Raw genomic sequence first — 25,322 nt, forward strand, 5'->3', positions numbered from 1 at the left:
TAATCCTTAACACTTAAATAATGTACTTTTCATGTTTGATAATTTGTGTTCTTGTTTCATCTTAAAAATCATCTAAACATGATTTTGTCTGCATTTCCTAAACCAGATGGTTCTCCAAGTGATGCTGTGACTTAGAAGTTCTAAGTCCTTTTGCTTTTGCTCAGATAAATTCTGGGACAATAACCTGAATATAACTTTTATTCATGACACATTCTGATACAATTGTCAGGAAAAGAAAAGCTAGACACAGAAATGTATTATTGATTTTGCTTTTAATTTTGCTTTTTTGTTGCTTTTATAATAGAAAGAGTTGGAAGTAATTGGGCCAAGCTGTTAATTTTTATTCTGCCAAATCAGTGCTCTTTTTCTTTTTTTTTCATCCCTGCAGATGCACCTGTACAGCAGGGTGGAGAGGTCCAGACTGCAGTGAAGATATAAATGAATGTGAATCTGAACCATGCTTGAATGGAGCCACCTGTTTTGAATCTGTGAAGCCGGGGCAGTTTGTATGCATTTGTCCTCCATTTTATACTGGTGACTTCTGCCACCAGCGCTTCAGTCCCTGTGAGCTGCCTTACAATCCATGTATAAACAATTCAACCTGCTTGGCACAAGTAGATGGAAATCCAATGTGCATTTGCAAAACAGGTGAGAACTGGAATACTTAATTTCTTCAATTTTCTGTAGTGCTCCGGAAAATTGCAAATATATGTTATATTTGTTGTTATCTTTAATGTAAGTAGAAAAGAATACGTTTCAAAGAACATAAAACCATAATGAATTGCAGCAGGTCTATCAGTTGTGTTAAAAGACTGGAAAGATAACTGTCAGTTTACTTATTATAAATTTCTTATTTTACAAAACTTACTAAATCTATGGTGGCTTAGATTCAGGACTCTGAATCAGTATTTCTCAGTCAATTGTTATAATGACATAGAGATAGACATGCATCTGGCCAGCAAAGACAAACTAAATTGACAAAACAGACAGGAAGATTTAGAAAAAATGTAAGCAAATTGGTGAAAGTAGAAAAATTGGAGTAAGTTGGAAATGGTTTCTTTTCCTGCTGAGCTGTCAGGAAGGCCTGGCACACCAGGGAAGTAATCTTTCCTTGCTTAATGGATATAGTGGGTTTCTCCCTGTATGCACAACAAACCAAATCACAGCAGGTGCTGACAGCTTCCCTGGGCCATGGCTTAAAAGACACAATCTCACCCTCAATGTACAAGAACTGCTAAGGTGGAATGGAGCAACAGTATAACTGTGCAGAACATTGCTATACACTTCCATGTAGGAATTGAAGAATACATTAACTAATTAACAACTGTACTGAAAAGTTAGAAAATTTAAGTAGCGGGGTAGTACAATTACTGAAACTGGAATTGGAGCAGGATTTTGAAATCTTCACTGCTATGCCTATAAAGGTAGGGGTGTCTTATGGACAAAGGATAGCAGATAACTGCAGTGTTACGTGGCAATACTATTATTTGTCATTTACTAAGCTGCAAAAATATGGATATAATATCTGGAAATGAGGAGTATATAGTATCTTGGGTTTTTTACTATTAAGGTAAAGGTTACCACAAGCTGCTGAGATAAAAACCCTAAACGTCACTGGGGAGGTATGCAAGTTGCTTAGTGAAGCATCTTTAAGGAAACCTGTTTTTCAAAAACATAGGTAGATTACTCCAAGGCACTGACGTAGTAGAAAATGGCATGTGGATTAAACTTGCCAGTAGCTAACAGTCCGGTCATTAGAAAGTTTGAGTCTGGTATAACAGGAATCACAAAATGTAGCAGTGCTTACCAAATTTTAACAACTATCTATAGAACACCATAACTGAGATGGGAACAACAAGATCATAAATTATACCACTATCAGTGGTACATATTTAGAAGAAAAACAGAATATACATTGGCTAGGTCAGAGAAGATAAAAGCTGATAGAATATTAATTGGACAGAATCAAAGTTGATTTAAGATGTTAGTTTAGGACAGAATTACCACAGCAAATTCGTAGGAAGGTGATGAAGTCATGATTAGCTTTAGTATAAAACAAAGCTGCATCTTTGTTCCCATATGTACATTGGGGAACTGTAGTTGTCTGATTTTGCTGTAAGGAGTTCTAAAATTCCTATAAATACAATTAATGTAAAACTTCCTCTTGAGTTGTTTTCCCTAGATACAGAGGTTCTCTTCCTTCAAGGAGATAGATTATAGTATTTGTATATACTATATATGGATATCATAGATCATGGAACAGTGTTAGACCATGACTTGAAGTTAAATTGTCCACACAAGCAGGTTAAGCAGTTTAAAAAATTATGATCTCCACAATTGCACAATGGTATATTCAAGGCTGCAAAAATGTTGTAAGGAGGGCCATTATTGCAAAAGCTTAGGAATCACTGTTGTAGAACAAGTTTCCCAAGAGATGTGCAGAAAAACCCTCTCAAATACTTTGCCAGTAATTGGTAAGCACGGGTTTGATCAAGACAGTTGGGAGGACATACGGGTTTAAGCTGTTAATCATATAGCCAGCAATGAATCTTCTTAAATAATACATACTAAATGCAAAGAAAACAGGAGGAATGGAAAACTTAGGGCAAATAGCGGAATTTTTATTGCCTAATTTATCAGTATGCCTTTCCAGTATTAGAGAATTGCATTCTTAGAATTAATCTTAATAATAGATCTGAAAATTTAGTGTAACAGAAAAACAAGGCAGGACATGTAAGCAAAACTATAGAATTTAAATAATGTTGAAATATTCGTAGCTGAGCCTTGGCTACTATTTGTAAATTCCCCAAAGGGCTACATGAGAAAGATCCAAAAAGCAATTCAACTGCATATATAAGTAAAATAGAGGATAAATATACAACAGTATAGGCATTAGACCATGCTCTTCTACATAATGGCAAGCACAAAACTTAGTTTTTTAGAAGCAACCTGAAAGAAAGATAGGACAGTTTGGTAAAAATAGTGACACTTTCTGAGAACAATTGTGTTCCAAGACAAAAAAAAAAAAAAGGCAGAAAAAATGCATTCAAAATCAAGGAAAACTATGAGAGGACATACAACTACTGAGTGCAAGATCAGCTGTCTGGCTGGGACTGATGAACAAATTTAATTAATGATGAAAAGGGAAATAATATGTAACAGTTTTCAAAAGATGTGAAACCTGCATAATTATAAGTGCATAAATATTGCAGAAAATAACAAGATAAAAAAATAATTTTCAACCATAAACTACAGGCCAGAAAGTATCTAGTGTTTTCTAATTAGATCTTTTTTAACTGTGATTTATTCTTTTATTAGAACTATTAGTAGATATTGGTATAGTAGCAAGGCAAGCTAGTAGGAAAGGCAGATAGAGTTGTTGCTGACATAAAGAGAGGAAAGGAAGGGCAAGAATGCTGAATTAAAATGGTTCCTAGAATTCCTGCTTCATAGAAGGTAGAAATTAATCTCTCTTTAAAATTAGATGTAGAACTTCCTTCATTAGTCCAAGTAATACACATGAGATAACCTGTTAATGCAGCCTCCTTATTACCATGAAAACAATTTTCCATATACATGTTAGGTTTTGATTGAAGAATTATCAGGAAATGCTACATATTATACATTAAGTATTGCATACATATAGACAGTTCATATCAAAGCTTTACCTACTCTTTTCAGAAATATGGATAATTTGGCCAGCATTTGTGTTAACTCAGTAACATCTTAATAAGTTATGGTAGAAAGGAAATTTGATCAAAATAATAATGTATATATTGTTGAAAGAAATAAACTGGAAATGTCTGGATTGTGGATGTGGATGTCCACAGTATTACATTAAGGAGGTATTATTTTCTGATGTACTTCATTTCATGCAAAAGCAGACACACAAAGTCAAATGGCTAATGTTATAGAAATATTTATGTCACTCTGCGTCTGACAATTTAAGCAGCTTAGGAAAAATCTTTCAGGTGGTAGGTAGGCTGAATTCTTGACCAGTTGCCTCTTGCTGCTTCATTATTGCTTTAAAGATTTTTAATTTTTTTTTTATTATTATTTTATTGCTCTGGGAAGCACACAGTTTTAGAGAGGAGTAAAAAGAAGAAGGAGCAGCAACATATGTCATTATGGCACACAAGTACACAAAAACTTTGTCATCTTATTTGTCCTCATTGCAGCTTGAAAGATACAAAGCTAGAAACTGAGAAAGTTGAAAAACTGGTTTATGCATGGGGCTTAAGGTTAAAGCCATCAGTTTTAGTGTGTAGTGAAATTATGTCTATTGTTCCACGGAAATCTATGAAAATTACTCATCTCTAAAGAGTAACAATAGCAACAGTTTTTACTGGAATTAAGCATTCTGTTTTTACTTTGTCCTTTCTAAAATCAATACATTCTTGATGCTTCAAGGTAATTTCTGAAGTTCTTGTTTTAAACAGATTTTCCCTGGACTTTTTCACCTCTTTTATCAGTCTCCTCTCAATATGACGCCTACTCTTTGTTCTAGATGCTAGTGTGCGGTGGCTACCTGCCACGACCTCAAGCAGTCGAGAAGCGCCGGCTGGCACTGCCTGTGTGAGGCCGGGTGGTCGCAACGTGTGCGGGCACTCCAGGGGTAATAGTGTCTGCCAACCTGATAGTGCTGAGTGCTGTGGCGTGGGTAACACAGCTTTGGTAGCTTCACACGCTGAAAGGAGACTAAGAGACAAGAGAAGGACACTTTGTTTGTGAGCCCTAAGAACTTTTATTCCCCCATGCGTGGTCAGAACAAAATGCTCTCAGAGCGATGCAATGCAAAATGCCGGAGAACAAAGGATGGCAGCAGATTAAGTAGGGGGTGGGCGGACAGGGGTGGAAACCTGGCTCACCCAATGGGGAGAAACAATAGAGAGAGGACATTGATTATAACAACCAATGGTAACATAACAGAGGTGGGTACAGAGTCCTGGGACGAATAGAAAGGCTAAGGTGGGGTGATTGATACAGAACTTTCATGAAGAAGCTGGGGGTGGTTACAGGATTGACACTCAACAGGGAGTGACAACCCCTGACTGACAGAACCAAACAAAGAGAAAACAGGGAGAGGTGAGAAGTTGACAGGTAACTGGGGATCCAAGTGGCGGGAGCTCTCGGGTAAACAACTTGGAGCAAACCACTGTGAGGGAAAAATAGGGAAATACAAGGAACAAACCTAACTAACATTAATAAAACACCTGACTAAATCAACCCAACCTACAATACTAGTGATCATTTTTATTTGGTCTATAGCATCTTATAGCTAGAAATTTGAACCGAGGCAAAATATTTTTCAGCTGATGCCTGAAACAAGGCTAAGTGTCAATTATCATAATGTACAAAATTTATAATACCAAGCAGAAATAATAAACGGATGGTGAAAAACAAGTTGTTTAAGTTGGAGTTTGCCATTGTCAGATTTCTGAGCCCTTCAGTGCCAGTTTCTTTTTCAGATACACACATACATAATTTACAGAGGGAAATAACCTTTTTACAGTGCCTAATATTTTACACACCTTTGATTTTGATTCATGTACCTACTTATGTTATGCTGAACAACCTAATTAAGTATGGGACTGCTATGATAATTCTGCTGTTTGCAAACATTGGTTCATAAATAGTTCATGGTAAGGAGACAAACATATATGATACTAATGTGATTAGCTTATGGCAAAAGAATCCCGTTAGAATCCTGTTACCTGCAGAGGTCAATTCCATAATATTTCTCTGCAATGGAATAAGGAGATGAAAATGACCATAATTGTGACAGCAGATATTTAGCTTCTATATTCTGCATATTCCATCACTTTGAAGCTCCCAGAAGGCCCATAGACAGAGTTGAGAAATGCAGGATTTCCTATGTTTCAGAGAAACAGAAGTAAAAACAGCATCTGTCTCATCTTAAGTAACAGCTTTTCAGATGTTTCTAGACCTCATATCATTAAGTTACTTTCATGCCACCTGAACAATTAAAAATAGAGAAAAATAACACTATTTTCTAACACAAAGAACTGTAATAACTTTCAATTGTTTTTCATCTGTTAATTTCTGAAAGCCTCGAATATGTTATGTTACTACAAAAATTAACTTGAGATTCTCCCTCAAATATATCTATACATATGCAATACATTCACAAATAAATGTTTTAAACTAATTGCGACAGCATTATAAAGCTAAAGTATATCTATATATCTGTGAGTTATTTATAATGTTACATTGGTTTACCTTCAGTGTGTCTTTTTCAGTAAAGTTCCATTTTCCCTGCCCATTGACAGCCTTCCACTCAGTAACCAATTTTAGTTTTAGAAATTTCAAACATTACAAATAAAAGGGAAATTACAGATAAGGAAGTTGACTACAAATAGTCCTGTGAGTCCTAGTGTCTTACATTCAGTATGCCCTCCATTCCTAATTAAACCAGAGTTAGAGAAATGTGTTGTCTGTCATCTTTTCTGCTTTTACTGAGTGGTACTGAATGGCATGTATCAAACTGAATATTTTGTGTGTCAGTGACTTCTGCCTACTCATACAACCAGGCCTTGTACTTAACTTGGTCTGTGGTGTACTACTTTACAGCTCTTTTATCGTTCTTTTTCCCTTAATCAAAGTACAGGCAGAAATAGATGAAGGTTCAGCAGCATTAAGATGCAGATTACACATGCCACAGATAAGAAAAGTATTTGAATGGTTCACTCTGGTTCAGGCTCATTTGCACATAATAAGCTAAACCATTCAGAATACATTTTTTTCTGTGCTGAGGGATATATTTCAAAACAGTACACTGAGACAGAATTTTTCTTGCTATTATGACAATTCTTTTACAGGTCTTTAGGAGGATTCGTGGGTTTTTTTTTTTTTTTTTGCTGGTTTGTTTTGGACTTTTTTGCTTTGATTAGGTTTTGGTTTTGTTGTTGGGTTTTAATTTTGTGAAACATACAAATAGAAAATAAATGAGGGTATCCTTTCATGCTCAATAAATTTCTGAAAAAAAATAACATCATAACAGCATATATGACTATAATTGAAAGGCTAGTTTGAGAAATGTTCCAGGCTTTATTTTCCCAGCTTTATAGTAACATTGCTGTGAAACCTTCAGCAAATATTAAGAGCTCATTTCAGTCAGGCACAAAAGTTAATTTATAGAAATAATCCTGATAAGAAGAAAATACCAACTGCTTTGATGTGGGCTCATGTTTAGATCATATATTGGAGTACCAGCAGAGATTTCTTTCTACAGCTTTCTCTGCAGCTCTGACCAGGACACTTATTTCTTCCAGTCAAGATTTTCTCTAGATAAAAATAATCCATACTATTCTAGCAGTGGTCTTTCATGATTTCCTCACCTTCATTAAGTACTTTGAAAACCACAAATACAAAACATAACAAAAAAATATTATTCTTATTCGGGTATCTAAAAAAGTGAAGTTAACAATTTTTGCTTATTGTTTTAATAAAGAATCCAGTAGAACCTTTGCTGTATTTATAGCAATATATACTGAATTCCAAAAGCTAAATTTAAAGTTGTTTCAATTTAATTTTTTTATCTCAGTGATGTTCAAAATCACTTTTGTGAACTCTATTAATGGTCTTTAGGTAACCTGCAATCAGCACTTGCATATTAGTCATACAATGCAAATAGTTTGCATTGTATTGCAGTGGTTTAATTTCTCCATCAACTGAAAATAAATATATTGAATTTGTGCAAAATTCGATGGAGTAGCTATAGTTTCTCCATGGTATGTACAGAATTTCACCACAAGTATACATTTAGGAGAACACCTGTTTATGCAAATGTTATAAGATGTAGTATGCTGTCTAAGAGCAAAAATAGGGTTCATGTATCACTGAAAAGTGTCTTGTTTCATTTTAGTACATATTCTGGAACACTTATACAGGCAAATGTAATGTATTATGCAAGTGATGTGCTGTGCAGATAAGACCTTAATCACATTTTACATTTTTTCTTCATTTAAATATAAAACCAGTTGGGTTTTTTTCCTCAGCTACTGACTGCTTTGAATAAATGTGGTCTTCTAACTTCCACTACTCTCTAATACATTAATTAGTGAATTAGCTTTTAGTTTCTGATTTTGTCCCACATTCTCCAAGAAAGCTTTTCAGTCCTTTAAAATGGATTGCATTTCCTCAGTATATTTATCTAGATGCTCTATCCAAATCTGTTCTCTCTGGTTCATTAAAGTATGTTGAGACTTCATATACTGTCTGGAAATTAACTTGCTGAAGCTAAGGAACAAAAATAGTTGGAGACAATTCTTTCAGAGTTGCTTCTACTTTTAGTCCTGATCTTAGGGTCAGTGAGCAGTGAGCTGGCTCCTTCAGAAGGAAAAGTCAGCCACAAGTCTGACAGTATGTGAATGAGGCAGGCAGGGCAGCACTGGTGGCTGTGTCCAGGAACAGCAGAGGGGGCCAGTCAAGGCTACAGAGAATGGGGCAGATACAAAGTCAAGTCAGGGAGACTGTCTGTAGACCAAAGTCAGCATACTACACAGCTAGGCATTGGCCATGGCTGCAACACAGCTCAGTCAGATTCCAAGGACAAAGAGCTGAAGCTTAAATGCTCCAAAGAGAAGAGGTAGCCATTGCTGATGGGGAATGGCTTCTGCTTCTCTCAGGCTTTTCTTAAACAGCTTTAGTGCAGCTGACGTTTCCCAGGCCAGCCACTTTCATTGTCTGAGTTAGTCTTGGGCTCAGATACCAAGCATCCACGAGAATCTGTGACCCCTTTATTCATATGAAGTACTAGAGTTCATTCATTCACCGTTAATGAAATCTGTGTTTCAGGATTTGAGGGTACTTACTGCGAAGTTAACAGTGATGACTGCATCTCCCAGCCATGCCAGAATGGAGGTCTCTGTGTGGATGGAGTCAACCACTACAGGTCAGGAAAATTACCTGAATGACAGATATGATACATTGTTTTTTATCATCTAGCTTTTCCTTTTGTACTTTGACTGTCTAATGTTTGCTGACCTTTGCGGAGGGGAAGGGGGGGGTGTTGTAATGTGTAGGAAAGTTGCATTATAGTCTAAATCTTCTTATGTGCAAAAATTAATACATATACACCATAAGTATGACCCCAAAAATTTATTGTAGGGCTAATTAAAATCATAAGGATCTAATTTAAAAAAGCAGAGTTGTTGTCAGTCCAGTTACAATAGTACAAACAATCTGAGTTGAAAACAATAGAAATACTTTAGGAATAATATAGTTATAGCTATATAAGAAATCTTGCAATTATGTCTCTTTGATTATGATTACCCTCACAATGTTTGTGTTCATCCTGTGATTTTGTTCTTCTTCAAGAACTAACTGGCAGTCTTACTGTAGGTCACTGGCATCTGGAGATGCATCATCAGGAGAACTATGATATTCACAGTGGGTTTTTCTCATCTTCAGTCTCAGGCCTTCTTGGAGCCTCTCACTCACCAGCACCCCCAAGTCCTTCTCAGCCTGGCTACTCTCAATCTGTTCATCCCCTAGCCTGTGTTGATATCAGTGCTGTTTTGACCCAGGTGCAGCACCTCGCACTTGGTCTTGTTAAATCTCATGTAATTCCCAAGGGTCCACTTCTCAAGGTTGTCTAGGTCCCTCTGGATGTCATCCCATCCTTCAGGAGTGGAACACAAAAGGCTGTTATTTGTAACACCATGGTCATCTGGGTGTCTCACACCCTCACCAAAGATGCTATTCCAGAGCTGAAGCTATAGCATGAGAGGCATCAGTCAGTTGGCTGCAGGGCACGTGTCAAAACAAGTGAAAAGCAGCTCAGGCCAAGGCAAGTTCTAAGTAAGCCCTTGCACATTGGGGTCAGCACAAAGCCCGTGGCCTTCAGCTAATGATAACAAAAGGCTTGGCTTCAGACACTCTACTTATTGGTGCTTGTTAAAGTACTGCCCTTTGCAATTACTAGTAAAAAGCAAACATGATTTTGGTACTATTTAATTAATACCTCTTAACAGCTGCCATATTTTTCCAGAATCTTTGTAATGATCTAAAAATAATGTAGTGACATTCTTTTTGCTAGGTGCTCCTGCCAACATGGCTTTACTGGGACACTATGTGAAGTGGAGATTAATGAATGCTTATCAAGACCCTGCAAGAACAATGGAACTTGCCTGGATCTCGTAAACAGGTCATTACTACTAAATGACAAGTTTCCCTGATTTCCTTATGTTAATTCTGGGTTTGGATGGGACCTTCACCATACAAGTTAAAGTGGAGTAAGCAAATGCTACTGACTCAGTTTTTTGTTTCTTATGTGACCTTAAAGAAAGATAGAAGGGAAAATGTCTTCTGCGCAACTTGTTCTTTTCCTCACTTTTTTTTTTTTAATTTGGAAAAAGACTGAAATAGAAGAGAATTGATCTTGTTAGATTGCTACAAACCCTGTGTTTGTTCAACAGCACTTCACAAGTTATTCAGAGACTTGTGCCAGAAGATCATTAGCCCTTAAGTCATTCCTTATATCTTCAGTTAAAATTACTGTGCCAAATTGTTCTATTAATTTAACAAAAAGTATTATCACCCTCTTTGCTTCAGAAATATGGAAATGAGAAAACTCTGGTCATTATTTTAATATGGATGAGGATTAGGGACACCAGCTTAGCATCAGGAGATTCATATGGCTTTAAATTATTGCAAGAGATCCCACTGTTACTTTCATTGACATACCTGATTTTTCCTTTTCGAAAGATTCATTTGTAACTGTGCACCTGGATACTATGGGTCTCTGTGTGAGATGGATGTAAATGAGTGCGAAACTTTGCCTTGTTTACATGGAGGAAGCTGCATCAACAGGCTTGGAGGCTATCAGTGTCTCTGTCTACCTGGATTCACAGGTATGATCTACACTTTACTACAGCCAATAAGCTTATTTCACTGGTTTTACATGGTTTTAATATTATAGCAAGAATACAAATTAATCTCCTTATTGGAGGATAAATAAGTACTAACTTAAAAATAATTTTATCTAATTCTTTTGAAGTAGCTCAAGATTATTTATATTAAGACTTGAATTATAATTTCTTTAATCACACATACATTCAGTTGAAATGAGTTATCATATAGTACAAAGAAAATTAATGTGTATTCTTTTTAATTCAGCCAGGATAAAAACTATTACCATAGATACAGAGTAAATTTTGCAAACAATAAAATGCTACCTTGTCATTTGAATTTGCACCAAACCACAGAAATACCTTGACTTTTTGACCCTTTTGATCTACACCATTGCCTTTAGTGCTAATCTTTACATTTTTACAGAGTCATGACAAAATATTCAGTGGGTAGAGATGCAGTAAAATTTCCCTAAAATGATGTTGACTTTTATTTAAATGCTCAATGTGCTGCTGAACTAGTTCATACGCAATGTTTTGATAGATCCATCTTAATCAACATGGGATCATACAACTGCAGAAACACACGGGATCATATGACTGCAGAAATATTTACAGTTGTTTCCTCAAGTTGAATCATTTCTGCATTTTTTCTGTATAAAATGTTTTTTTCTATCTATTCCAGCCTGTGATAAACACCACATAAAGTACGAGATTAAAAAGGATGCAATTTGCATCCACTGAACTGAGAGGAATGTAATTCTCCACAGAACAAAAAACATGTACAGTTTTGGAAATTTCTATGTAGCTGTATATCCTTCTTCCATTCATGACAAATCTTAGTCCACATATCACTTGTGCGCTGTTCTTCAAAATTATCCTAGATATTTCAGCAAAAATGAAAAAATCAATGTAATTTTCTTGTCTAAATCTTTTAAAGCCTCCCCGTGCAATGTTTTCTTCAGATGACCTGTGTTCTAAGTAGTACTTTTTGAGTGTCACAGAAACTTCTCTTCATTAGACAGTGGTGCTGCAGATGCACTTTCTAACTAGTAAATGTTAAAACAGTTGTATTAAACGTTATGTACATGTTTCTGTAAGAATTCCGTTATATTTATAAAAGACAAGACACCTGCACATGAGCACTTAGTAGATTCTAATTTGAAAAGGAACAAGCAATCTGCATGTGTGCTTTTGTCTTGATTTTTCATTATTGACAAAGCAGTTTGACTTTAGTGCTTTTAGCTAACATATTTAACCAACAAGGATAAGATGTTGGGTTTTGTTCTGGGTTTTGTTTTGATTCTTTTTTTCCAATTAACTGCAATTTAGGAAGAACATTTCTTTCAAAGATCAGGCCCCTTTAAAGACAGATAACAGCATGAATTGTTCCCAATGATCAGTTGAATTAAAAAAAAAAAGTTTTAATATACTGAGAATGTTAATCATCAGCTATTAAAATATTATACACTTATAAATGAATGAAAATTGGAAACAACTTAAAATACATTGAATTGCTTAGGCCAAATTATGTTAATATATTTCATTTGGTTTATTAAATCTTATTTTAAAATTACTAACTTTTATTAGATATTCTGAATGTTTTTTCTGATCATCATGTAATTTACTGTCTTAGAGAAGGCAGCCTTTAGATACTGATCTCTGCTCTGTTGCTGCTAAAATTTTGGCATATAACGTATCTCTTATTTTAAATTCTTAAGTTATTTAAGTTTAAAATAGAATTTTAATTTCTCCATGAATTTATGTTATTTTGTATTTATTTTACATTGTTTATAATTTTATTTCATTTTAAATAATTTTTTAACAAAAATACTTTAGAAAGAATTTGTTAACTATTAAAATATTATATGTCATCCACACTGCTAATATAAAAGCTAATGCTTTACACATCACATAGACTCTTAAAAAAGATGATCAACATTCAGAGTAAAAACACACAGGTTTATTCTATTATGATTCCACTGGCAGTAGAAATGATTTTTCTAAGCTCTAAATATCACTAATGCATCCTGGTTAAAATCCTTACACCAGATACTTTGGAGAATAAAACTTTGGTGATCTGGGAATGTAAGAAACTGTTCTTTTCCTAGAGCAAAATAGGAAGTAAAATGATGTCATAAAGCAGTTCTGAAAGTCCTAAGTAAAATAGCTCTTTACTCAAGATCATAGCTGTTACTGCTTGTTGCTTGTACGTTGGTGGTACCAGAGCGTTAGATATAAAAGCATAAAATGGAAGATGCCTTGTGAGACACTGAATCTAAAACCTGTTTTGTCTAAACAGCCATTTATTGGCTGGAGTAATGAATATTATTGCTTATAACAATAACTGTTGCTTCAAATCTAAAGAAACTAGCAACTAAACTTTTTGCTTTGTAATGTACCAACAATGAGATTTGATGTGCATAGAGGATAGATATTTTGAATAAGAAAACACTGTGCTTCCATAGTCTTCTTTACACTAAGATAGTCTTTGAAATATGTCTTACTCAGGGACTGCTTTTCTCTACAAGATTCCAGAATCCTTTGATTTTGTAAATGTTACTATAAATACAGGAAATTTGTTGATAATCTAAAGACATCAAAGGGTATGTAAAAATTATTTTGGCTTGATAAGTTACCAAGGTTCTTTGTGAGGGAATCTGAATATACACTGTAAACAAGTAGAACTTTCATGATTGTATGTGGAATTTAATGGAATTTAACCAGCAGATTAAAACTAGAAGCAAAATATATTCTAGGTGTACAGATATATCTTCATTGATGCAAAGCTGTCTGACGTATTCTGAATCTGCACTCCTATAAAATTATGTAAAGAATAAAATTAGAAAAAAATATATATCTCAATATTTCACTGAGTTTGATATTAAAAAAATAACAAAAACACTGATATTAGTTTCACTTCAAATGCTCAGTATAACATTTTAAAAGGCATGTCTTTTTAAACACAATGTGTTGCGATATCTTGCCCTGAAGGTCACTTTCATGGCTGAGGCGTTAATCACTTTTTCTAAATCTTGCCATCTAAATAATCTGATGTCAAAATATAACCCGGATGATTCAGACATGCTTCAAGTGAAATAATTTTCATGGTAATGAAAAATTTATTTTATATTCAAGTATAAACCATAAGCTGCGGCGGCTGCCTGCTATGACCTCAAGCAGTCGAGAAGTGCCAGCTAGCACTGCCTATGAGAGGCCGAGTGCCCTTCACGTGAGAGGGCACTCCAGGGTTATGGTGTCTGCCTCCCTGGTAATGCTGAGAGCTGCAGCGTGGGTAACGCAGCTTTGGTGGCTTCACACGCTGAGAGGAGGCGAAGGGACAACAGAAGGACACTTTACTTGCGAGCCCTAAGAACTTTTATTCCCCCATGTGTGGTCAGAGCAAAACGCTCTCAGTGCAATGCAAAGCAAATGCCGCCAGAGAAAGGGTTGCAGCAGATTAAGTAGGGGGTGGGTGGACAGGGGTGGAAACCTGGCTTGCCCAATGGGGACAAATGATAGGGGAGTGGTATGGATTATAACAACCAATGGTAACATAACAGAGGTGGATACAGCATTCTGGGACGAATAGAAGTGCTAAGGTGGGGTGATTGATGCAGAACTTTCATGAAGAAGCAGGGAGTGGTTACCACATTGACACCCCGACAAGAAGTGACAACCCCTGACTGACAGAACCATGTAAGGAGAAAACTGGGAGAGGTGAGAAGATTGACAGGTCTGAGTGGCTGGAACATTCCCTGGTAAACAACTTGGAGCAAACCACTGCGAGGGGAAAATAGGGCAATACAAGGAACAATCTGAACTAACATTAATAAAATCCCTGACTAAATCAACCCAACCTACAACAATAAGCATCTGGGTCACCAACTCAGCTGTAAAATGGATTTAATAAGAATACAAGTTTTTTGACTCTAGACCTTTGTTAATTTTTAATTGCTTACTTTGAAAGGATTCTAGGATTACCAAATTGTGACTGTCTTCATTGAAAGACTTGATCATTCCTTAGACTTTACTTTCTGTTTTTCTTTATTTGAGGTTAAGAAAACAATTTTAAGATCTCTTTGAGACACTAAAGTGTTTGGGTTTTTTTTTTAATGTGTTGGGTTAACCTTGTCCTGCTGCCAGCTGATCATCCAGCTGTTCTTTCAGTCCCTTTCATCAACAGAATAAGAAAAGAAAGTAACGATGAAAAAACTCATGGGTCAGCGACACAGAAAGTAACATTGAGTGCACCCTCAGTAAGTTTGCCCATGACACCAAACTGTGTGGTTCAGCTGATTTACTGGAGGGAAGGGATGCCACCCAGAGTGCCCTTGCCACACTGGAGAGATGGACCTGTGGGAACCTCATGAAGCTCAACAAGGCTAAGTGCAAGGTCTTGCATGTGGGTCTGGACAATCCCAAACTGGAACTATTGTTTGACAAGGAGTCGGGCATGGCATGGCAGTGTGCACTTGCAGCCCAGAAAGCCACCCATATTGTGGACCGCAGCAAAAGCAATCTGGCCAGCAGGTTGAGGGAGGTGATTTTCCCTCTCTTCTTTGCTCCTGCTCCTGTGTCTAGCTCAGGTGTCCCAGCACAAGAACAAAACAGACCCTTTGGAATAAGTCCAGGGGAGGGTCACAAAAAATGGTGAGACGATTGGAACACCTCTCCCGTGGAGACAGGCCAAAAAGATTGGGGCTGTTAAGCCTGGAGAAGAGAGGGCACCAGAGAGACCTTATGGCAGTCTTGAAGTGTGTACAGGGTGGCTGCGAGAAAGCCACAGAGGGACTTTTTAAATGTCACATAATGATAGAACAAGGGGGAATGTTTATAAACTAAAAGAGGGAACTGTGTCTGTCATGAGGCAATTCCTGGTCTCTTCTCACAGAAGGTGCCTTGCAGCTCCTCCATCAACACTTTCGCACCTCCAGTCAATATCAAAAATAAGATTTCAGAGGTTAAAATAGAATGTGTGTTAAAATGAGCTATACAAATTCAAAATTCTCATTCAAATGGCCAATTACTGGCTATCATCCAAAAGATGCCAAAAAATCACTAAGTACCATGCAGTCACTGAATTCAGTCATTTCTGCAGAGCAGTAATTATTCCTTAGCTTTAAATAGTTATTCTGTTAAGCAAAGATCTCTATTTCTTATCTTCCCTATGAGTACAAACTGACATTTGGAAGTGACTAAGTGTGTACTTAAGTTATATGTTAAATGAAGTCAAAATCTTGGCTTAAATAACTCAGCTTTTGAGATCGTCTTCCTTATCATCAGCCTCAGGCCCTGCTGTTCATCTTATCTATGTGACTGCTTCACTTTTCATACAATAGGTTCACCTAACAAAAAGTCCCACAAAATCTAATCAGTTAAAAGGGAGAGAAGTTTACTTCATCTTTTTGACCTTCCCAGCTGCTTTTACAGCTTTGTACTGCCAGTCAGCTCTGGCAGTGATTGCATCTGCACTCCAAGCCTCGTTGCATTTCTTGCTATTGATATCCAGTGGAAGAACAGTAACTACACTACTAACTGAAGTGACCACTTATTTAGTCAGACAGGAGGAATCTAATGGCATGCTCCTTGAGATATTAAAGCAAGAGCTTACATATAAAGAGGTCAAAACTGACTGGCACACTGAGAATAAATTCAACATGCAGACTGACAGATCTGCATTTCTGTACTAAATGTAGAGTTTATGATGTCTGTCTTTTAGTTTTACTATTAGAATATTTACATAAGTTTGGGGAACTGTAGAAACTTTAGGTTTGGTGAACACACCGTAAGAATGGCACAAATTTGCTTTATGCATTTTCCTGAGAAGTGCTATATTTGTCTGTGCTGTATTTGAATTGTGAGGAAAGGAGGGGGCACTTTTACTGGACTTGTTGAGCTTGAACACTATTCAGCAAAGATTTCCTAGGCCAGAAAGAACCTAGAACAGTAAGGTGTAACCTCATTGAGTATTTGGCCTGAAGTGACAAGTCAGGACTGCTAGCTGTCTTTCCTGATAGCCAAGGTCAGGACACAAACATTCTTTTTCCTCTCAAAGTGACTTATGGCCTACTAAGTAGAGCCTTAAGACATAATTTAAACAGTTAAGTCTTAGTCTGGTGGCAGGTTTGCTTCATTCGTTCTCCTTCTTGTTCATGGAAGAGAGTGTTCAAGAAGGTATGGCCAACAGGATGAATAGGAAACACATGACTGAGCTCAGATGCAGAGAGGAAGCACACATTCAGAGAAAGGAGCAGGGATGGGCTACTTAGGAGAAATATTAAGTCACTGCCCAAGTGTGTAGAATTGAAATTAGGAAAGGAAAAGCTAGATTTGAGAATAGAGAAAATGTGCAAAGCCATAAGGAAGCCTTTTATATATATATATTGGGAGCAAAATGAAGGCCAATAAAAAAGTGGACATATTTCTCAGTGGGGTGTGGGGATCTTGTGACAAAAGACATGGAAGAATCTGCAGCATGCAAAGTTTTCTTCAGATTTTATGACTAAAGATCAAACTTAAGCCTTCCAGTGTTCTAAGTCTTGTGGCAGAGTTGAGGATACTCCTTTTTTAACAGGTCTTCTGATAGAATATGATAAATTCACCACAACCAACCTTTTACTAATCTACTTGTCCACCTTTCCAGACTATAAGGTCCTAACTTGTGTACAGGAATATTGTGGGAGACAGTGTCAAAGCCATGCTAAAATCATGATAAGTGACATACACTCCTAAGAGCTCCAGAGCTGTTAGAGTTGTTCCCTAACTATTACTGCTAACTAGGAGAGTCTTTGTACTTTTCATCCAGTGTAACTTTGGAGGGATTTTTGAATATATTTCAATATGTCATTGTGCATGCTTTAAAGGAGTCTCTATTTTGTAAGAGTTACCAGGGCCCAGGGGATTGAAATCTCAATTTCCAAAGAAATTGCTCTGCTAGAAATACTGAGACAAAGGAACATTTAAGCAGCTCTAATGTGAGAACACCACAAAGGAACATTACATATAATGCCAATCTATTCTTCTGTGACTCCGCGATATTTCTTTGAGCTTTGCATAAGTTGTAAGTGTACTTTATCTCTTTCATATTAAATTATTGACTTGATATTTGCAGCTTGCCTGGCTATAGTGTGACAATGTGACGTTGCCTCCTGTGGAAATATTGACAACTATGTTAATTTTCTTATGATTCCTATATTCAGACATGAATTAATAGACTTACTTGCACGGTTTCAGGTTTATCTTGTTCTATATCCCTTTTTGTAACTTCATTCAACTGTCAACTAAATCTTAATTCTTAACTGCTATATCTTTAGGTGTGGCTTGATTTCTTCATTTTGTATTTCAGTAAATATTTCTGCCTTCAGCAGGGGAATGCCCCAGCTGTGAACTGATCAAGCAGTGCAAAGGCTCAGCCTTGCCGTAGCCTGATCTAGTCACTGGTTTAACCCCTGTGCTGGGGCCAGTGGCTGCTGCCCGTTCTGTTCCAGCTTCAGCTCTGGGGTGGGACCACTGGAGAGGAGGTGACACTCCCCACCTGTCACTGCCTGACAAACCATGACCCTCTGTGTGCATGGGGGATTTTGAGAGTCTGGGGTGTTTGGGCACCACTCTCAGGCTACTGCTGGCAGCCTAGGAGCAGGAAAGGTATAAAGGGAAACCCAAGCAGAGCCTACAACTAGGGGAATAAGAAAGTATCAGTATCATGTTCCTTCAAACAAAGAGAAGAAAGAAATCGTGCTCGAGTCTAAAGTTCAAATATCTAAATAACAGTTGTCCTGGTTCAGGGCAAGTCTGGGGAAAGAATTCCCCTCCCCCCCACAAAAGGGTTCTTTTAGGAAAGCAGATTCAATTGGCCCCTCCCCCCAGCCAGTTCGGGAGAAAATACCTCTGGAGGAAAAAAAGTGGAAAAAACCTGTTTATTACACAAGAGAACTTAGACAATATTAAACAATAAGACTTCTTGCCACTCCAAGAGAGACACATTCAGAGCAAATCCCCCCGGGCTGCAGCTCAGCTCACTCAGTCTCTGACCAGTCCTTCCGGCGCTGGCAATGCCGCGGCCCAGGCCCGGCCCGCTGGGCCACAGGTGTGAGCTGCTGATGCTCTTCTGGTGTTCGGTCCAGAGCAGATCCAGAGAAAGGAAAAAAAAACCACAGTCCAGGGAACTTCTCTGCCTCAGCTAGCTAAAACTAACTAGAAAAAGCAAAGGAGAGCTCTGTCTCGCTGTCCGTCCGTCCACAGACAACACCGTCCCGGAGCAGGAATGTGGAGGAGGGAGTGAGTTTTTTGAAAACAAACCCTGAGCTTCTTCCCTCCTCCTTTCACTCTTGGAACAAGACTTCAACATAAACAGGGCAGACGATTGGGGATAAAGGCATCATACAGCCACCCTAGGACACAGTACAAGCTACAGGTGATGTTTTTATATTTTATCCCTCTGGTTCTTGTATTCACTTTTAAATGAAATGGGAAAATATAGTTCTCAAGAGCCATGCATACGTATCCAAGGTCCCTAATTGATATTTAATGAAAATAAAGGTTGTCAAAGTTTCAAACCGAGGAAATTAAATTTTTAATTGTTTTAATTACTTTGTTTCCTGTGGTCTAATCTTATCTTGTAAAGTTCTCTGTAGTGGAAATCAAACCTTGTCTAAACCAAGAAAAAGATACTTCAAAATAGGTGGCAACCTTTCAAATGTACTGCAGTCCAATCAGCACCAATTGAATTTTACTTGATATAGTTGAAATAATTGCCTGAAATAAGTCTATTACTGACACAAAGTACAATAGAAATAGAAAATCTAAATCTCTGGTATTAGTCACTAAGTTATAATAAATCTTACTTAAGATGAAATCAACAAAAACAAGGTCAGTGACCTTTTCAGCCTGTTTTCCATGCACAACTCATAGACAACTTTTCTTAACATATTATTTACTAATAGCAGACTGAATGAGACAATGCTAAAATTATGTTGAAAGAACGTTATGCCTTTCACAAGATTAATGTCAATGTGACAAAATGAGTACTTGTTCTTTGCAGTCAGTTACTATTTCTAAGTATGTTTTTAGATTTGTATGAAATTATTTAATAAATAATTTATTTTCTTTCTGTAACTGGAATATGCTCTGCAATGTAGTTTTTAGTATTTCTATTCATGTTTAACTTGTTAATTTTCATTCCTTATATTTATGCTATAGATTTTTTTGTAAATATACATAATTGGCTTAATTATTGGTTATTCATATGATAAACCTATTAATTGATATTTTAATTCACATCTGTCTATTATGAATATCATGGAATGGTCACAAGTAGTTGTCAGTAGTCTTCTAATATTCAATATCAAAATTGACTTGAACATGGGAACTAGGTGCTGCTGAGCAATTCTGAAAGGAAATCTCTCCTTTTCTCTCAGTTCTTTCTATTTTCAAAAGGATACAAAATTTTCAGTTACTGGAGAAAGACCAACTTTCTTTTTCTTTTTTTCTATATCATGTGTAAATTAGTATAGCATGCTAATTTATTATTATTTTCCATTTTTGAGTAAGTTCTCAGCAATCAATTGCTTGTTTATCATGCATTTGTTTTTATTTTCCAGGTAGAAAATAATTAACTTTATTGCTCCACAAAATTCTGTGTTCTTCCCCTTTGTTTTTTCAAACTATTCAATTCTCGTAAATTGGTATCTTGAATTTTTAATCTTCTCAAGCAGAACTCAAATTATCAAATATCAAACAGATGTCATCACTTTATATTTGTCATTTTTCATTACGTATGTCAATATAACCATTTTTTTGGTATTTATGCTATAGGTAATTCCAGATGGATATTTTTATTGATGAATATGAACAATCTATGTAACTAAAATCAATTATGTGGAAATATTGATATTAATAAATATCGTGTTAGTTTGAATTTAGAATTTAATACTTAGTTGCATTTTCTGGATTTTTAAACAGGTGATAGGTGTGAAGTAAATATAGATGAATGTATGTCTTCTCCTTGCCTCAACAATGGAAGTTGCATTGATGGCATCAGTTCCTACAAGTGTCATTGTAAGCAAGGTTTCATCGGAACAAACTGCGAGATAAATGTTAATGAATGCTTGCCAAATCCTTGTCTTCATGGAAGGTGCCTATTTTTATTTAACTATTATTATCTCCATGATAATGTACCTAACTAACAATATTCAAGACTTAATGATATGGGAAGTTTGATAAATATACTTTTAATTATGTTCTTCCATAAAGTAAGAGTACAAGTGCACTTAAAGATGACAGATGTTGCCTGCTTAATCTAATGTAATATAGTGACATTATCGCAATTTCTCCTGCATTTTTGTTCATTACCATAACTAGTATTCAGTAAGTGGGGATTAATTAGTGTTTAATATACTTAAGAGAAAATCTTTAGCTGTTACATGCCAACAGTTGAAATGAGATTTCTTCTAATGTGACAATCAAAATCCTTACAAAATGCCTCAACACCCACAGTTTGCACATTTGAAATCCATTATTGAAAAGTACCATGGATTACAGTAGGTTACATTAGACCACTATTTTGAAATGTATGGAATGTTACTACTAGTGCTGAATCTGGAACTAAATATATAAAGAGCTAAATAGCACTCTTTTGTATTTCAGATGCATAGATCTCATTGATGGGTATCAATGCTCTTGTGAACCTGGATGGACCAGCTCAAGATGTGAGATAAATATTAATGTATGTTTTCAAAATGTTTCTTTTTAATTATAGAGGAAAGGGTAATATGTCATTGAAACTCATCTTTATTTAGTTAACCTCTGAAGTCAGTATATCGAAAATGTATGACAGAAATTCAGTTGTTTAAAATCCATTGTGAAAAGTGCATTACTTTTTGCTTACATGACAGTGCTTTAGAAAAGACCATTAACAAAATGTCAAAAGAAGTTTAAAGGTGAAGTGTGAATGATAAATCTGGAAAGCTACAGCAAGCTAAGCTGACATTACCTGAATATCATTTGTCCCTCAGTTTGGGATGAATAGTATAATTACCTAATTTGTTTGTTTGAGTCTCATTTGCTGTAGTTTAGCTGCATATTTGAATAGTAAACCTCAAGGTACAATGTTCTACACTGAAAGTTGTCGTGATTTGTCTTTAAATTTCAAAAAACATGCAATAATAGAATTCTATGGTATAAAACCATGGGGTACTAAATACACTGCCCACTTAGTCCTCTGAAGTTCATTAATAGTTTTATGTTCTCATGGGGAATGGTTGTAGTCAAGAACAGATCCATATATATATAAGTCTGTGCTGTGTAGATTCCCAGGGTCAGCAAACCAATTTGTAGAAGGTGACTACATCTGGCAGAACAATGAACAGAGTGTACAATATTGACTACACTTTGCAGAAAGTATTGAATTGATTTAGACTTTTTTAGGTTTTCTTCCAAATGGAGTTTAATATGATCTTGGGATATGATCCTTTCAAATGTATTTGGTCTCATGAGAAAAACTGGCATGAGAAATTTTGGCATGAACCTTCCTTCAGGCTATCTGGCTTCTAATATTGCACTACTAAATTGTCAAAAAACATTCCAAAATGTTACAGGAACTTCCTTTTAACTTATGTATGAATGCAGGGACTTTTCATAATTTTTATTTACAGCTTAAAGTACTATATAACTAAAAATGTGTCCTATTATATAAAGGAAGTATGGTCCATAATTCTTCTGTTGAAAATCCATGGAAGTCTCACATAAGGTGTAATTCTAGCTGGTATATTAGCTTCCAAACTATTTTACAGAAAGAAAAAGCCAGAAAATAAGTAATCCAGCTCTACAGAATGCCCATCATGATATGATATGATGTTGCAAATCTGTATGTTTATCAGCTGTTGCAAATGCTAATATAGAATACCCTTGGGTAATATTTTCTCCTGAAGCATCCATGATTTACACTTTTTCCATTTGAAGAGAACAAGAGATTAAATGACCTGTAGACAACATCATAAAATTATATTCAAAACATAATCATATTTCATAGTGAGATGTTTGAAAATGCATAGATTAGAAACTCATAGGAAGAAACAATATACATATACCTTTGACAGATAAGTCTGTCAGAGTAACAACTTCATTTTTTGATAGTCTTTCAATTTGCATGCAGTATGATTCCCAGATTACACTATGCTGCAAATGTCATATTTTAAAGGTTCTATCATTGCATTCATCCGCCTCAGACATATATCATATCTATGTGAATCTATAATCAGCATAGAAGATACACATAAAATATACTTTTTCAAGTGCCAGTGAGGCTGTGGGCACTGACAGACCTATGCAGCTTACAGTGATCAGCTAGGCTTTCTGACTATGTAGGGGTATGCATATCAAAATAATCATAGTTGCTTATACTATGTAATTGGTTTTTTTTCTAGAATAGCTTCATCCACTTCTTTCATTTTAAAAAATAATCATGATTTAATCTTCCTTCCTTCCTTCCTTCCTTCCTTCCTTCCTTCCTTCCTTCCTTCCTTCCTTCCTTCCTTCCTTCCTTCCTTCCTTCCTTCCTTCCTTCCTTCCTTCCTTCCTTCCTTTCCTTCCTTCCTTCCTTCCTTCCTTCCTTCCTTCCTTCCTTCCTTCCTTCCTTCCTTCCTTCCTTCCTTCCTTCCTTCCTTCCTTCCTTCCTTCCTTCCTTCCTTCCTTCCTTCCTTCCTTCCTTCCTTCCTTCCTTCCTTCCTTCCTTCCTTCCTTCCTTCCTTCCTTCCTTCCTTCCTTCCTTCCTTCCTTCCTTCCTTCCTTCCTTCCTTCCTTCCTTCCTTCCTTCCTTCCTTCCTTCCTTCCTTCCTTCCTTCCTTCCTTCCTTCCTTCCTTCCTTCCTTCCTTCCTTCCTTCCTTCCTTCCTTCCTTCCTTCCTTCCTTCCTTCCTTCCTTCCTTCCTTCCTTCCTTCCTTCCTTCCTTCCTTCCTTCCTTCCTTCCTTCCTTCCTTCCTTCCTTCCTTCCTTCCTTCCTTCCTTCCTTCCTTCCTTCCTTCCTTCCTTCCTTCCTTCCTTCCTTCCTTCCTTCCTTCCTTCCTTCCTTCCTTCCTTCCTTCCTTCCTTCCTTCCTTCCTTCCTTCCTTCCTTCCTTCCTTCCTTCCTTCCTTCCTTCCTTCCTTCCTTCCTTCCTTCCTTCCTTCCTTCCTTCCTTCCTTCCTTCCTTCCTTCCTTCCTTCCTTCCTTCCTTCCTTCCTTCCTTCCTTCCTTCCTTCCTTCCTTCCTTCCTTCCTTCCTTCCTTCCTTCCTTCCTTCCTCCCTCCCTCCCTCCCTCCCTCCCTCCCTCCCTCCCTCCCTTCCTTCCTTCCTTCCTTCCTTCCTTCCTTCCTTCCTTGAAAGTACATTTCTTTGCATTAAGGGCTATGCAATTTCATTTGGTGAAGGAGCCAATATTCTCTTTAGAAGGGGGTCTGCAGGAGTGGCTTTTGTGACAACAGGCCAGGGGCTGCTCCATGGTGGAAACAACACATTTGAGTCAGCTTCTCCCAACCAACTGCAGGGAAGAGTTGAGCTTCTCACTTAAGATGATGGCACCTTTGTAGAAACATATTTAGGAAAAAGCAGAAATCACTGTTCAGCAGAGAAAGGAGTGAGGCGGGAAAGAATTGTGAGAAACAACCAGGCAGTATCCAACGTCATTGAAGAAGGAGAGGGAAGAGAAGCTTGACATGCTGCAGCAGAGATAGTTGTAGCTGTAGCTGCTGAAGAGAATCATGTTGGAGCAGGTATTCGCCAGTAGTTCATGGAGAGAACCATACCAGAGCAGACTGCACTGCAGCCCACACAAGACCCCATGCTGTGACATGTGAATATGGCCTGAGTGTTGCAGCCCGTGGAGTCCCTGCAGCCCCTGCCCCAACAGGAGCAGGTTGTAGGCAAGAACTGTGATCCATGGAGAGAAGCCCATGCAGGAGCAGTTTCATCCTGCAGCATATAAAGAGGACCCACACTGAAGCAGGGAGAATGAAGGAGCAGCAGAGAGGAGCTGGTGTGAACTAAGATCCCTCTCTCCTACCCCATCTAAACTTTTCAGGGTGAAAGGAGGAAGTAGAACATTTTAAAATAGAGTGAAGATGAGCCTGGGAAGAAGTGGAGTGTGGATTTATGTTTTCTCACTGATCTATTTCTAGTTGAATGTAAATTATTATTTTACCTATGTCAAGTCTGATTTGCCTGTTACAGTAAAAGGTAAGTGATCTCTCTGTCCTTATCAGTCTAGAAACTTTGTCATCTTCTTTGCTTTCCTTGTCATGTAGGAGGAGGGAGAGTGAGAGAATGGCTGTGTGGTCATTACAAGGTCAGCAACTAAGATGATTCAAATAATCAGTTTAAAAATGATATTTATGTGTGTATATGTATTTCCCTAGGCATACTTGGATCTTTTTTCTTTACTTTTTTACTCTGAATTTTTTGGTTTTTACCCTGGAT

At 36.9% G+C, this 25,322-nt stretch overlaps 1 protein-coding gene across 1 annotated transcript in view; it reads left to right on the forward strand.

Moving 5' to 3' along the window:
• The window catches only part of EYS (eyes shut homolog), a 725,122-nt gene that overhangs the window by 287,314 nt on the left and 412,486 nt on the right, over positions 1-25,322 (forward strand). The window contains 6 exon segments of the mRNA XM_053974015.1: positions 389-648; positions 8,818-8,914; positions 10,061-10,168; positions 10,729-10,874; positions 20,835-21,006; positions 21,519-21,597. Of these exon segments, the coding sequence (XP_053829990.1) occupies positions 389-648; positions 8,818-8,914; positions 10,061-10,168; positions 10,729-10,874; positions 20,835-21,006; positions 21,519-21,597 (862 nt within the window).

The sequence above is a fragment of the Vidua macroura genome, chromosome 3 (genome assembly GCF_024509145.1).
Source record: "Vidua macroura isolate BioBank_ID:100142 chromosome 3, ASM2450914v1, whole genome shotgun sequence".
NCBI lineage: Eukaryota > Metazoa > Chordata > Aves > Passeriformes > Viduidae > Vidua > Vidua macroura.